General features: G+C 36.2%; 1 protein-coding gene across 1 annotated transcript in view; it reads right to left on the reverse strand.

Moving 5' to 3' along the window:
• Positions 1 to 2777: 2777 nt before the first annotated feature.
• The window catches only part of LOC132107693 (vacuolar protein sorting-associated protein 35-like), a 31161-nt gene continuing 19487 nt past the window's right edge, over positions 2778 to 14451 (reverse strand). The window contains exons 12-17 of the mRNA XM_059513851.1: positions 9195 to 9350; positions 8712 to 8834; positions 7729 to 7908; positions 7268 to 7507; positions 4603 to 4746; positions 2778 to 3057 (exon numbers count right to left, since the gene is read on the reverse strand). Of these exons, the coding sequence (XP_059369834.1) occupies positions 2878 to 3057; positions 4603 to 4746; positions 7268 to 7507; positions 7729 to 7908; positions 8712 to 8834; positions 9195 to 9350 (1023 nt within the window). The 3' untranslated portion in view covers positions 2778 to 2877. The remainder of the gene's footprint in view (positions 3058 to 4602; positions 4747 to 7267; positions 7508 to 7728; positions 7909 to 8711; positions 8835 to 9194; positions 9351 to 14451) is intronic.

Genomic DNA, 14451 nt, shown 5'->3' on the forward strand with positions numbered 1-14451 from the left:
CTTTCTTTTTATTAATATATATATATTATTTATGAATATAATATACAAGTTTCACTTTTTGAATGGAATTAGTGAAATCAACTTTTTGATGATATTCTAATTATATGACCAGCACCTGTAAATGGCACCCATGGAGGTAGTAAAACAAGGTTTTTATGAACTGCAGGATTGCTTGTAATGAAGACATAAATGCAAAAGAAAAGGCAGTAGAGCTGACTGTTTTTGTCAATGACAAGTTTTCATTTAGAATGTCTTGTGTTAATGTAAGAAAAGTGGTTTAAATGTTTTGCCACTTGCTTGAGCAACTTAATATATCAATCTAGAAGTAAATGCATAAGTAAAAAGCATTGCATAATGTTTCTTATATTTATTGCATTTAAACACATCTTTAAAATATTGTTTCTACTGTGTAAAAAAAGAATCACAATGCTAAAAAGCATTTGAAGTAACAATGTTTGGATCTGAAATCAAACTAATTGATAAATGTTGTGTTTGTGGTAACCAGCCACCGGTCACCTGCAGACTCCTGTGTGAAAGCACAGTGAGCACCTGCTACTTCTGCACAGCTTATGTACCACAAATGGACTGCATACGTAAACGGAGCGTGTGTGAACCCTGTGTAAAAGACCGCCTCACATACAGCTCACAAAACTAGGTTTGCACTGTGTGTAAGCTACTGTGAAACCAAAATGCCATGCATGATTTAGGTGAGATCAAAATATTTTAGAAAAATGTACAAAAAATAAAATAAATTATGCCCCCCTCCACCCCTCAAATTAAAAAACCATCTCACAAAGAGCCACCTAAGAGGAGAATTCATTTAAAAAAAAATGAAATTCAGCTCCTAAATAAATATCCTGATTGGAGTCTTACTATAAATAATTCTACAAATCTACATGATAAAAATAAGGCTTTAAAAAGATCGGTATCGGTGATCGCATCGGCAGATAATGCTTTCTGTGATCGTCCTCAAAAATCCTGATCGGAGCACCCCTACTTTTATTTTTATGTGCTTGTATCTAGCAGTACCATCATTTTCTTTGTGTACGTTGTGAGAGAGTAGATAAATCTTTTATCTACATATTCAAACTCAGATTTTTGTAAGAAATTGTGGCATAGCTATTTTTCTTCCAAATTCAGACTTATTGTTTTTGTATCATAAATTATGTATAAATGACTGGAAGTTTCTGGCACGGTGCCATGTTCCCCTTTGTAAGTAATTTTTTAAAATTCACGTCAAAATAAACTGTACTGGTGAAGTTATGATCATAATGTGTCATACCTCTTGAAAGCACAGTTTGCAATGAGAACAACTGAGATGATGTTAGATATGCGGTTTGTGATAACTGTATGCGGATTCTTCATGACAGATGTACAGGGATTGCTGGCGAAGCCTATAGTTCCCCTAGCAACTGCGGGACTGACTAAAAACAGAGAAGCATGACTCATTTCTTCTAATCAGATCAAGATAACCAATTTATACCGGATTATTTCAGGGTTCACAGCAAAGTCTGAACACTTGTCTCTAATCAACGGTAATAAGATGTACAATGCATTCTGTTTGATTCTGTTCAAACACAGAGATACAGAACAATAAGTCAGAAAACCAACATACAAATACTCTTAATAATTGCATGTATTAAATAACCAGTACAAATGTTTTTACCAGCTTATTAACAAAGTCAACATTAAAAATAAAAATTTAAATAAATTTTCTAAATGCATGCTATAAATATTATTGTCAACATTGTACATATTTCAAGTTTTATCTATTTTTTGATCTTGTAATGTTTAACCAAAATGTCTGGATCTTCTAGTGAGATGACAGATTTCTCTCAACAAATGACAGATTGAACCAATTCCCGCCCTACATTCCTTCTATTTTAATAATCCATTACGTTTGGACTTATATCACAATATGTAAGAAAAGATCGGCCATTACTTGTTTTCATAGCGACTTTAATAATATTAAAATCACACTTCAACAGACATGTGGGGTTATAATATCATTTGTCTTTTATTGTCTTTTATTTGTGCAAATGCCATGAAATCAATGATATTTTGTTGTAATTGATTTACAATTAGATTATACATACAGTATAAGAGCAAGGGGGAATCATAATTCAAAAATAGGAGACAAGCTGCAAGAGAAGTTTCTGACATGGTTTCGATTCATTAACACAGTCTATACACGTTCACCCATTCCACATATTAGTCAACACAATGTCTCACTCCACCAAAGTGTCTGCCGTAAAGTAAAAGGGTGAGAGACAAGACTTTTCATTAGTTACACAAATGTCTTTAATTCAGCGTGGTGTTTAAAATATTAATGCTGAAAAAACAAAGTAGAATCAAGTGTAGGTCCTCTAAACAAAGACCATAACAATGCATGGCTGGCTGGAGGGTAGCAACACTAAAACTCGTTTTTTTCTCTATACATATAATTATATATATATATATATATATATATATATATATATATATATATATATATATATATATATACATACATATATATATATATATATATATATTTTTTTTTTTTTTCTTCTTTTTATTCTTGCTCATTTGTATGGCAACAATAGTGTCAAGAGGGAATGGTAGTCTGAAGAAAGCGCAGAGAAGGAGTGCAGTGCATACACAGTTTTCTAAGGACTTCACAAGGAAACGCCTCATGAAATGAAATAAGAGAGTAAGACAGGCAGAGGACATAAACAACAGACAAAAAGTATGAGCAGTAAGAGGAATGGGTAGAGAGGCAGGTGGGTTTGGCTTCGTTTTTCCTCTGGCTGGAATACCCTGGTGTGCACGTGTGGGCATATACATATATCTCTCTATGCGTGTGTACACAAATATAAATGTAAATGCATGAGGCTCCTACAGCACCAGCCCCTCGTAAGCAGGTCCCTCAGACTCGGGCGACTCTCTCTGCAGACGCAGGTGCTCCAGTGTGTTGTGGAAGTGTTTGTTAATCTGCTCCGTCTCCTCGCTGGCCTCCAGGTTCGGGAGATCCTCGCGGATCTTCTGGATCAGCTGATTCAGGACTTGGACCGTCACCTGCAAAGCAAACACGCAAAGCTCGAGTAAATCCAGGCTGATCTGGATTTATGCAATTTAAAGTGATAGAGAGACAGAAAGAAATGAACAAAGACAGTGTTAAAGAGTTTTTCTTTAGTAACAAAGTGTGAAATCTTAAATCCCTTTGATAAGATTTTGTTTACTGACTAGTGACTATTACTTTAATTTGTTTGCACACATATTTCTAAAACAGTATTTTTATTTATAATGGACATTTATATCAGTACCAAACCAGTTACTGTTCAGTTAAGTGTACCATAAAAAAATGGCAAGAAATGTCATTCCCAAAGTTGTTCCCATGGGCTGAAAGAAAAAAAAGCAATATACAATGCAAACACTGATGATATTCTTGAACAAATTAGTCTTATGAGCTGGTTCTATTTATACTGAATTAAAAACATACAGTGAGACCAATGTAGACTGATTCATGAACAAATGACACTTTAGGACTCAGTTCTTTAAAATTAAGTTAAGTGAAGTTAAGTTATTATTTTCAAAGATGCTGGTATTAAAATGAAAATGACAATGTGACTTTAAAGATACATGACTGTTCAAACATTTGGGATCAGTGAGATCTATTTCAAATAACTGCAGTTCTTTTGAACTTTCTATTTATCAAAGAATCCTGAAAAAAAAATGCATCATGGTTTCCACAAAAATATATAGCAGCACAACGATTTTCAACCCTGATGACAACAACAACAATAATAATAATAATACTAATAAATGTTTCTTGAACACCAAATCAGTATATTAGAATGATTTATGTGACACTGAGGATTTGCCATCAGAGGAATAAATTACTTTTTAAAATGCATTCAAATTGAAAAAGTTATTTGTAATTGTATTATTTCACAGTATTAATAAGCACTGAAAACACGGAGCAATTTATTCAGACACGAGACGAAGAGCATCTCCAGTAAATTCACACACCCACACAATCACACACTCAGTGTCACATAGACACAAAATTAACTTTGGTGACAAACTACGGATTTAAGGCAAGTTGATTTGATTACGGCATTTGATTCCTGTCACTTTGTTGTTTACAATCAGAGAAAATCAATTTTGGTTTTGACTAATCCAGTAATATACAGATTTAACAAAGCCCTAGTTTTTGGATGAAGGCCAGATGTGAAGAGCGACCTCATTAACTGTCCAGCAACTGATAGGCACAACTTGACATTGACTGCATGCATGTTATTCTGTGCTTCCTCTTAGTCCAAAGATGCCCTGTGCCCTCGATGTGCTCCGACAAGTCCTGACTCAATCCCTCCCAAATTGAACATGGATAGAGATGCTTCCTCTCAGATAAGTGCAAGTAAGGGATAATCTAGCGCTGCTTGCACCAGACAAAAATGTGAAGCATGGAGAGGGAAAGTGAGAATGAGTGAGAGACGAGAGATCAGAGGAGAGACACAGCAAGACAACAGGTAAAAGGAGAGTGAGTAATAAGAGATATAAAAGAGTGGAGAAGAACGAGGGGTGAATGATCAAAAGGTGGAAGAGCATCTGTGGTCGTACCGCATCATTCTCTCGCTCATAGAAGCAGATGTATCTGTTGAGGATCTCGATGAAGAGCTGAACTTGTAAGGACGGGTCCATGCACTGGTTCGCGATCTTCAGAGCCTTCTTCAAGCACTCCATCACCCTCCGCCCATCACGGATCTGACAACAGAGGAAAAAAATCTAAACAAACAAACCCTGATTTCAGTTATGACTGTGGTAAACGGCCTCAAATTATTCCATTGTATCTTGGCAAAAGCCACTTAAGTCAGTGCCACCTTCCAGCGTATGGGGTTATGATTTGGATTGGGGAAACTCTGTTGTTAGGGACAACACATATCTCCCAGGAACATGCTGTGGAGTCGAGAGAAGGAAGACAGCATGATCCTATTTCTCCAAATGCATTTATGAGTCACAACAACACTGTCTATCAATCCTTAATAAAGGAAATAATCACAATTGCCACATCAGCTCCCCTGTATTTAGTGCCATTTCAAGGGGAGCTCATGTATTCTTATTGATTCCTGTAAAGGAGAATGTCACTCACAATGCACTATGCATTAGAGCAAAAACATGACACACTGAATACATACACATTTGACGATCTGATCACGTCATGCGGTCATAGTATATTTAGACATTTACCAAATAAAATATACCTCGTGCTGCATTTCATTACACTCATAGAGTGTTGTCCCTTTAACAAAGGAACATAAACATAGTCATTATTTGCTAATAAAAAAAAATTGAAATTTCATCTTTGGTCTCTCCGCTTTGGCCTCCCGTCCACACTGACGTTTTTAATCAAGGAAAATTGAGCTTTTTGAAAACGCTCTCCAAAGTGGATAAATTTGAAAACGCCATTTTCGCGTTGTAGTGTGAACTGTAAAAAAAACTGAGGCTTTTTAAAATGATGAGTCATGTGACTCATATCCAAATAGATATCTGTGTGTATACTGGTATTGTGCACATTATGTGCTATGCACTTTCACACTATTGCTGCGTTACTTTGTACACTCTTCATATCACAGTCCTGCAAAGATGAAACCAAGCGTACTCGCGATCGCCATTTGCGGCAAAACATGAGGACAGTTGCGTTTTAGATCAGACATACAATCGTTGAGTGCATGCGACCTGGACACGTCAGTGAATGGGGAGTTATTTTCGTAAATAAAATAATCCTGTCAGAACAACTTAATGAAAACGTCTCATGTCTGATCCGTGTGCATCATCTGCAGTGAGCTTTTTTGAGGCTTTATGCATTGGCCAATAAACTAACTTTTTATTTTGACAGTGCTGAGAACTCAGTGGCTAAGCACAGAATTTTCCCTCTTCGTTGGTTTACGGTTTTTGGCTAAAAGCTCTATCTGATCATTAAAAGGCAAAACTTTCATATACTGCCTGCGTTTCGCATTTATGGATTTTAAACAAGTTTTTGAATATGCAATAAAAATGTATGCCACAAACCTGGCAAAGTGACTGTATGGATCAGCATGTGTGCAGTACACCCGTCTAAATAAAATGAGTAGGCCTGGAAAAATAAAATATCCAAAGAGGCAACTCTTCACAGAGCGATGAAACAAATCATGACATCCTGCAGCACTCTTAAAAGGAGGTTAAATACTAAATATAAAAAGGAACACATGGCGTTCACAGCACCACAAAATGGCCCGCTGGTGCAATGCAAGAGCTGGCCAATTTTCAACACAGAAAATGAGAACTGAATCCAACTATGTCTATTATATGTAATGGATGCGCGTGTGCTAGGAGTTCAAAAGACCCCCTTACTGCTAGGATAGTAGTAACAACTAGTAACTAGTAGTATGGGATAAATTAATATCATGTAATGAGTTACAACTTCTGCAGATGTGTTTTATTTACAACTATACACAAATAAACCCTAAACCTTGAGAAACAGGACTATCTGAACACTGCAGAAGTTTAAAATGAGTAACAAGCTTCTGTGACTGAACTGACAACCTTAATTTTCAGGAGATACACCTGCATTTTGGGAGCGAGCTTAAAAAGCTGTGTGCAGTATGAAAACATTCACACTTCTCTATGAGAGGTCAAGACACACAAGCAAACAGGACTGCTGCTTCACTGGCAGATTAATTTATCATTGAGAGCAATTTACCCATAATTCTCACCGCAATACAAATGACTCATAAGAACATCTTTCCACCTACAGTGTCTTTACAAAAAATTTCAAAAACCCTTTAGAAGAGCTTCTGAAATGACAGCAAATTCCCGAGAATATTCGATTGCACTTTGATTTTCATACCTGAAATAGCATGTTTCATTGCTAAAACACCCACAATAACTTGCTGAGGTCACAAATAAAGCAACTTGAAAACTGAAAATGACTAGTATTCACCAAAATTCAGGCATTAAGATTATTCAGTTTGACCCAAATCTAACGGGGTTATGAACGAATAACTGCTTGAACATAAACATAGCACCACCAAAAAAATTCTAATTCCACATGAGCATTATACGGCAATTCATGGTGAGGTCATAACTTTGTTCAAGACTATTCAATATGACTTACATAACCTGCAATCCAATTACAACTTAAGGTCAGTCTAATTCACAGTCACAAAGGAACAACTCCTCTTAGAAATGATATTTTCTCAAAGCCAGATTTCACTGCTCTTTTAAACTGCAGAAACCATATACTAACCTCTTCTCCACTCTTTTCAGTGTTGCGTCCTGACCAGAAAAGGTGGGCACAAATGCTGACCGCACGGCACTGGTCGGGTTTCTTCAGCAGTTTGGAGGCAGCCAGTGCACACTGGGTATGCAGGGGCTCATGGTTCTCTTCGCTAAAGCACCGCGTGCGCTCGAACGTGCCAATGATCAGCGTAATGGCGGCCAGCTGAGCCTTGGAATCGCTTATCTCATCTTCATACAGGGAGAACGCCTTGGGACACACACATGCAAAAATTAAAAGCATTTTAGAAATAAGGTGTTAGGTGTGAAAATGAGTGAATGCAAACCAATTTTTTTTGATGTAGTCTTGCTCTCAGGTTATTACTGTATCATTGTGAATAGTAATGAACATGAGAGGCAAGGATAAAGAATCCAAACATCTTACCATCTTTATCGTGACCTATCAGACATTTAATTGAAATGCTCCTCTACCTGAGACATAAACTCGTACGCAACGGTTTCATGGTTTTCAAAGCCAATCTCTCCAGCCGCCAGAGCCCCCTGGAGGAAGAGCCTCAGGGGTAATTCTGCCAGCTCTGCTTTGATCAGAGCACTGATGGTCTGATGGGCGAATGAGAAAAGCTTCTGACATTTCTTTTCCCATTTATCATCCTGTGGAAGAGAAAGATTGACACATATAAAAAAAAATCTCTTCTATTATAAACTGCAATTCTAATGCGGGTGCATTTCATAAGTGTGAAGATTTGAGACAGATGAAGCTTCTGCAAGCATACTTCAGTGAAAAGGGAAAGGTGCACTTTCACTTCCACACTATGGTTGCCAAATGAAAACCTTTAAAAGCTTTACTAAGAATGTTATGAAGGAATGCTTCTCAATATTTTCGTAAATTAGGGTTATAATTTGTATAGTTCCTGTACACAATAGATAGACCTCATAGACCTCTTAGCTAACCAACAGCTCTGTCAGACCCACCATATGGATCACCACAATCATTCGAATATTAGGGATTTTTTTCTTTTTTTTCTATCTTTTATACCAGTATGTAACTACACAGTAGCTGTGCTACAAAATCTAGTGAGCCGCCAATCTATATCTAGATATGAACTGAAAACTGAAACACTAAATGTTTAACTCTGTATCATTATGATAAATTACTGTTCTCAAACAGTACAAATGCATCTCTATTCCAAAGAATATATATCTGGAGTAAAATTTCAGTAAGGGGATCATAGTATTTGGGAGTTCTGGGCATAAAAAGTTTGAAAACCCCTTCTCTACTGGAGCGCTACTGCACCAAGAGAGTTTCTGGCCAAACGCTTCAAATGCTTTTTTTTTAATGATGGTCCATTTTGGTTAGCATGCTGTTTCTAAAGGTTGCAATGTAGAGAGAAGAAATCACTTTGAGGTAATGACATGGAAGAGTAGGATGTTTTGTGGTTAAAAGTGGGACACACCAAGGAGGAGTTCTCTTTGTAACGGAAGGCCAGTTGATAAGCGGCGAACACCAGCGGGGGAAGAGTGTGACGAATTCTCTGGTTCCCCCCAGCGCCAAAGTGTTTCCTGGCAGTGTTTAAAATCTGTGGGAGGCACAAAAAAAGTAGATGAATCAATTTGAATAATTCATTAAGCAGCATGATGACCATCAACTGATTGAATGCAGAATAAAACATCTTTCACTGTGAGCTAATTAAACCAGTTCTTGCTGATGTCAAACAATCATGACATTGTTAGAACATTAACAATTGACTGACAAGGGCATTATTTCTCCTTAGGATCCAGTGCTTGTGAAATGATCAAAGAAACATGCTGTACTTCCCCCACAAATAAAGAGCAGTTTAACTACAGTGCATTTTATAGATTTCTCTGAGGGGAGTGTAACAAAGCTTTGCTCTCTCATATGTTGAAAGGAGAGGGTCAAGAGAGGAAAGAACGTGTACCAGATACTGCTGGTCAGGGTCGTCTGAATGTAGCAGATGAATGAAGCGGCCCACTAGGCTCTGTTCCTCTGCAAAGTCCTCTGGGTCAGGATCCTCAGCAGGCTGATCTGGCTGGTCCTGGATCAGTGTAGACACCAGGTTCAGGATCGCGTCAACCTGCAAGGAAAGAGCCATGAAATCATGTCTGGAAAGCAGGGTGCAAATAGTTAAGACAAAGCAAAAGTATACCAAAGAATACTATTAGGCAGTCCTAAAAAAAACCCAAAAGTGAATCTGTAAAGACATCTGAATTCAGATGACCGTATGTAAATATGATTAGATGTATTATAAGGCAGCCATGTTTTCCTTATTTTAAAATAGTTTCTCCTATCAATCGTAATGTGGTGTAACAACTATAAGAAAGCTGCTGACGGTGTGAAGTGAAAACACTTGGTGCACTTTAAAATTTAGATTTCAGTTGGACTAAAGCAATGTGTCTTTTTAAAATGTAATGTAAACACTATTCAAACTGAAATCATATAACTTCTACTTTTTTAACAGACCGGGATAATTCAGGTGTAACTTGGCTTCTTCCAGTCATTATTCTTGCAGTTTTGTGCTCTACAGCAAACAGATTTAAATGGTTCCTTGCTGAGGGTTATGTATTCAGTGCTCTCTTTTCAACTGCTCACAAAATGAGTGGGTGAGAGACAAGATGGTGCTTTTTTGGTACACTCCTCAGAAAAGGCCAGAGGAGCTCCAACATTCTCCAAAACACAAGGAATATCAATACACCCCTCCCTCAGTGCGATGGTCAGAGCGGACTAAATCATAGCTGAGAATTAACAATGCACCTTTGAAAAACAGGAAGAGTATACCCCTGGGCTTGTGTCAAATGGCATTTAAATCCAAAAGCAATCAAAAACCTCTGCAGTGCTCTAAACCCATGGCACACAGTGTAATAACAAAGGAGGAAACTGACAATAGGCCACCTGAACCTGTCAATCACCTGCTATTGGAGAAGCAAATTACTCAAATATTGGTTTCATATTCATATATTCAAAATAAAAATACAGTCGTGGCCAAAAGTTTTGAGAATTACATAAATATTGGAAATTGGAAAAGTTGCTGCTTAAGTTTTTATAATAGCAATTTGCATATACTCCAGAATGTTATGAAGAGTGATCAGATGAATTGCATAGTCCTTCTTTGTCATGAAAATTAACTTAATCCCAAAAAAAAAAAACCTTTCCACTGCATTTCATTGTTGTCATTAAAGGACCTGCTGAGATCATTTCAGTAATCGTCTTGTTAACTCAGGTGAGAATGTTGACGAGCACAAGGCTGGAGATCATTATTTCAGACTGATTGGGTTAGAATGGCAGACTTGACATGTTAAAAGGAGGGTGATGCTTGAAATCATTGTTCTTCCATCGTTAACCATGGTGACCTGCAAAGAACGCGTGCAGCCATCATTGCGTTGCATAAAAATGGCTTCACAGGCAAGGATATTGTGGCTACTAAGATTGCACCTAAATCAACAATTTATAGGATCATCAAGAACTTCAAGGAAAGAGGTTCAATTCTTGTAAAGAAGGCTTCAGGGCGTCCAAGAAAATCCAGCAAGTGCCAGGATCGTCTCCTAAAGAGGATTCAGCTGTGGGATCAGAGTGCCACCAGTGCAGAGCTTGCTCAGGAACGGCAGCAGGCAGGTTTGATCTTCTGCAGAAAGTATAGTGAATGGATTGCTGAGGACTGGGGCAAAGTCATATTCTCCGATGAAGCCCCTTTCCGATTGTTTGGGGCATCTGGAAAAAGGCTTGTCCGGAGAAGAAAAGGTGAGCGCTACCATCAGTCCTGTGTCATGCCAACAGTAAAGCATCCTGACACCATTCATCTGTGGGGTTGCTTCTCATCCAAGGGACTGGGCTCACTCACAATTCTGCCCAAAAACACAGCCATGAATAAAGAATGGAACCAAAACACCCTCCAACAGCAACTTCTTCCAACAATCCAACAACAGTTTGGTGAAGAACAATGCATTTTCCAGCACGATGGAGCACCGTGCCATAGGGCAAAAGTGATAACTAAGTGGCTCGGGGACCAGAATGTTGAAATTTTGGGTCAATGGCCTGGAAACTCCCCAGATCTTAATCCCATTGAGAACTTGTGGTCAATCCTCAAGAGGCGGGTGGACAAACAAAAACCCACTAATTCTGACAAACTCCAAGAAGTGATTATGAAAGAATGGGTTGCTATCAGTCAGGATTTGGCCCAGAAGTTGATTGAGAGCATGCCCAGTCGAATTGCAGAGGTCCTGAAAAAGAAGAGCCAACACTGCAAATACTGACTCTTTGCATAAATGTCATGTAATTGTCGATAAAAGCCTTTGAAACGTATGAAGTGCTTGTAATTATATTTCAGTACATAACAGAAACAACTGAAACAAAGATCTAAAAGCAGTTTAGCAGCAAACCTTTTGAAAACTAATATTTATGTAATTCTCAAAACATTTGGCCATGACTGTACAATGGCATTAAAATAAGTAGTATCGCTTTATTTCTCATCTGTCCTACTACTTGTTTCGGTTTTTATAACCATTTCTTACTATATGCAAGTTGTTTTTTAGCAGTGTTTTTTTAGGATTACTGTAAACTACTCCAGTTTCATTTGTATTTATTTATTTTCATTTTAGTTAAATTATGTATGCATAGGTTATTTATTATGTTTTAGTTTTATTTAATTTGAGTTATTTTAATACTTCAACAAACTAAATGGAAATGATGTTATGCGTGTATATATATGGATGTTTGTGTGGTTGTACATACACATGCAGTTTTGTTTCTTGGCTTAGTGTTATGTTAGAATCATTATTATACTCTTTCACCTTTTGTTCTTTAATATTTTGAATTTTTTTATCTTTATTTTTTTTGTTTTTCATCTAAATGTTAAGTTTAGATTTTCTGTTGTATGCATTTGTCATTTTTATGTAATTTCTTTATTTTTAAAATGTGTATAAGTAATATTTATACATTTTTAGCTTTTAGATTTGGATCTGTTTGTAGTTGTCTTAATACTACAATTGACTGCTTCTGTTGTCCTCATTTGTAAGGCGCTTTTTAAAAAAGCGTCTGATAAATGACTAAATATAAACATATATAAAAACATTAAGAATCTTCTGTATTTGTGTTTAAGCTTGACAAACATTTCAACTTCATCTAAGAAAAGCTTCCTTCCACTTACATAGACTAAGAGGAAATATTTTTGTTGAAGTAGTATAGTATGTAAAATATCATCCGTTCATTTAGAGATGTAATTGAACTAAAACCTTTCAATTAATGAAATTTAAAAACTAGGCATGTGATCAGCTAGAAAGTAAATAAAAGTTAAAAAAAAGTAAATCTGACCAGGCCCACAAGCCACACCCCAACCACTCATTATGAAAAATATATTTTAGCACATTAAAAGATATATTTAATATTGTGGAAATACACACGGTCCTTAAAAAAATAAAAAGCAGCATTTATAAAGTACTATAATATAATATAGTAAAGTATATAGATTTGTTATTAATATTAAAATACCTGACAAAAGTTTGGAAAGATTACAATTATTAATTTTGAAATAACTATCTTTTGCTAATCAAGGCTGAATTTATTTGATTAAAAAGTAAAAAAAAAAAAAAAAAAAATTATATATATATATATATATATATATATATATAATGTAATGTAATTCCTGTGATGCAAAGCAGTAATCCAGTTTCAGTGTCACACGATCTTTTAGAAATCATTACAATTTATTTGAGTCAAGAAACATTTCTGAATATTATCAATGTTGAAAAAAAATTGCTTCATATTTTGTGTGAAAACGGTGATGCACTATTTTTTTTACAGGATTTTTGGATAAATATAAAGCTTAAATGAACAGCATTTATTTGCATTTATCAAATATATTATTTACATTTGTTAATGCATCTATTTATAAATTAAAATCATTTAAATATTACATTTAATGCATTTATTAAATAGAAATCATTTAAATATTAAAAGTGTCTTCACTCACTTTTTGTCGCTTTTATGCATGATGAATAAAATTATTAATTTCGCTCTCTTTTTTAAATCTTATGCAAATGCTTCAGTGGCATCAGTTTCCACAAAAATATTAAGCAGTAAAACTGTTTTTTGATAACATTGATTGTAATCAGAAATGTTTCTTGAGAAGCAAATCAGCATATTAGAATGATTTCTGAAGGTTTATGTGACGCTGAAACTACTCAACAGATTTATAAAGGTTTCTAATGACGAATGTTGCGTTCCCAAATGCAAATTAAATAAAGGCTCAAACCAAGCACAGCACTTACAGTGAATCAAAACTAAACAGTACTGTAACAACAGACATGTAGCGAGTCACACTACAGCCTATTACAGAATTACATCACAACCGTTGGGAATCTTATGACAGCACTAGCAATCTCAAATGCTCACCGATATTCATAAAAAGTCACTGGGTCAAGTAACACGTTTCAGCGCTGATTATACTTGCGTTTTGCGCTTTGAATTATTTGAGCACTTTGAAGCAGAACTCTTAGGACCTTTGGGTCCATGGTGTTTCCTTTCTCAGTTTATTTAGGTAATAGCTTAAGGGGGTTTGCGCGATTTCAATCATCATGCATAAAGATCCTCATGCATTTTCACTGCATTTCAGAATCTATTTCCATCCACACTACACAACCGAAAATGCAGTTCACATGACCATTCATGCAGGTAAAACAGTGTGCATGTTCGTCAAGTTTTCAAAAGTCTCAGTTTTGATCGCTTTACACGGAAACAAAACCCTGGAGTTTTCAAACTAAAACTCTTTTAAAACAAAAACTCTTTTAAAACAAAAAAACGCACTAGTGTAAACGCAGCCTAAGGATTCAAAGGCCACTCTAGCTATAGTAATGTTACTCTGAACAAGAATGGGGTGCTCTACTCCAAACCAAGAAGATTGCTGCCGCCTTCCTAAAGTTTAACAAAGGACCATGTGGATGATCCAGAGGCTATTGGAAGAATGCGTTATAGACAAAAGAGATTAATATTGGTAAAAACTGAACACTGCATTAACTCAGTATAAATGTTGTGGAAGGACCTGAAGAGAGCAGACTTTGAATGATACTGCATGTTGATATCCACATCAAAGGTTTGAGGTCAGCAAGATTTTTTTCTAATAAATAATAACTTTTTGTTGAGATGTCTTTATCTTGGTGCGATCCATTTGCACGCTTGCCACGCTT

This window comes from Carassius carassius, chromosome 2 (genome assembly GCF_963082965.1).
Source record: "Carassius carassius chromosome 2, fCarCar2.1, whole genome shotgun sequence".
NCBI classification, from domain to species: domain Eukaryota; kingdom Metazoa; phylum Chordata; class Actinopteri; order Cypriniformes; family Cyprinidae; genus Carassius; species Carassius carassius.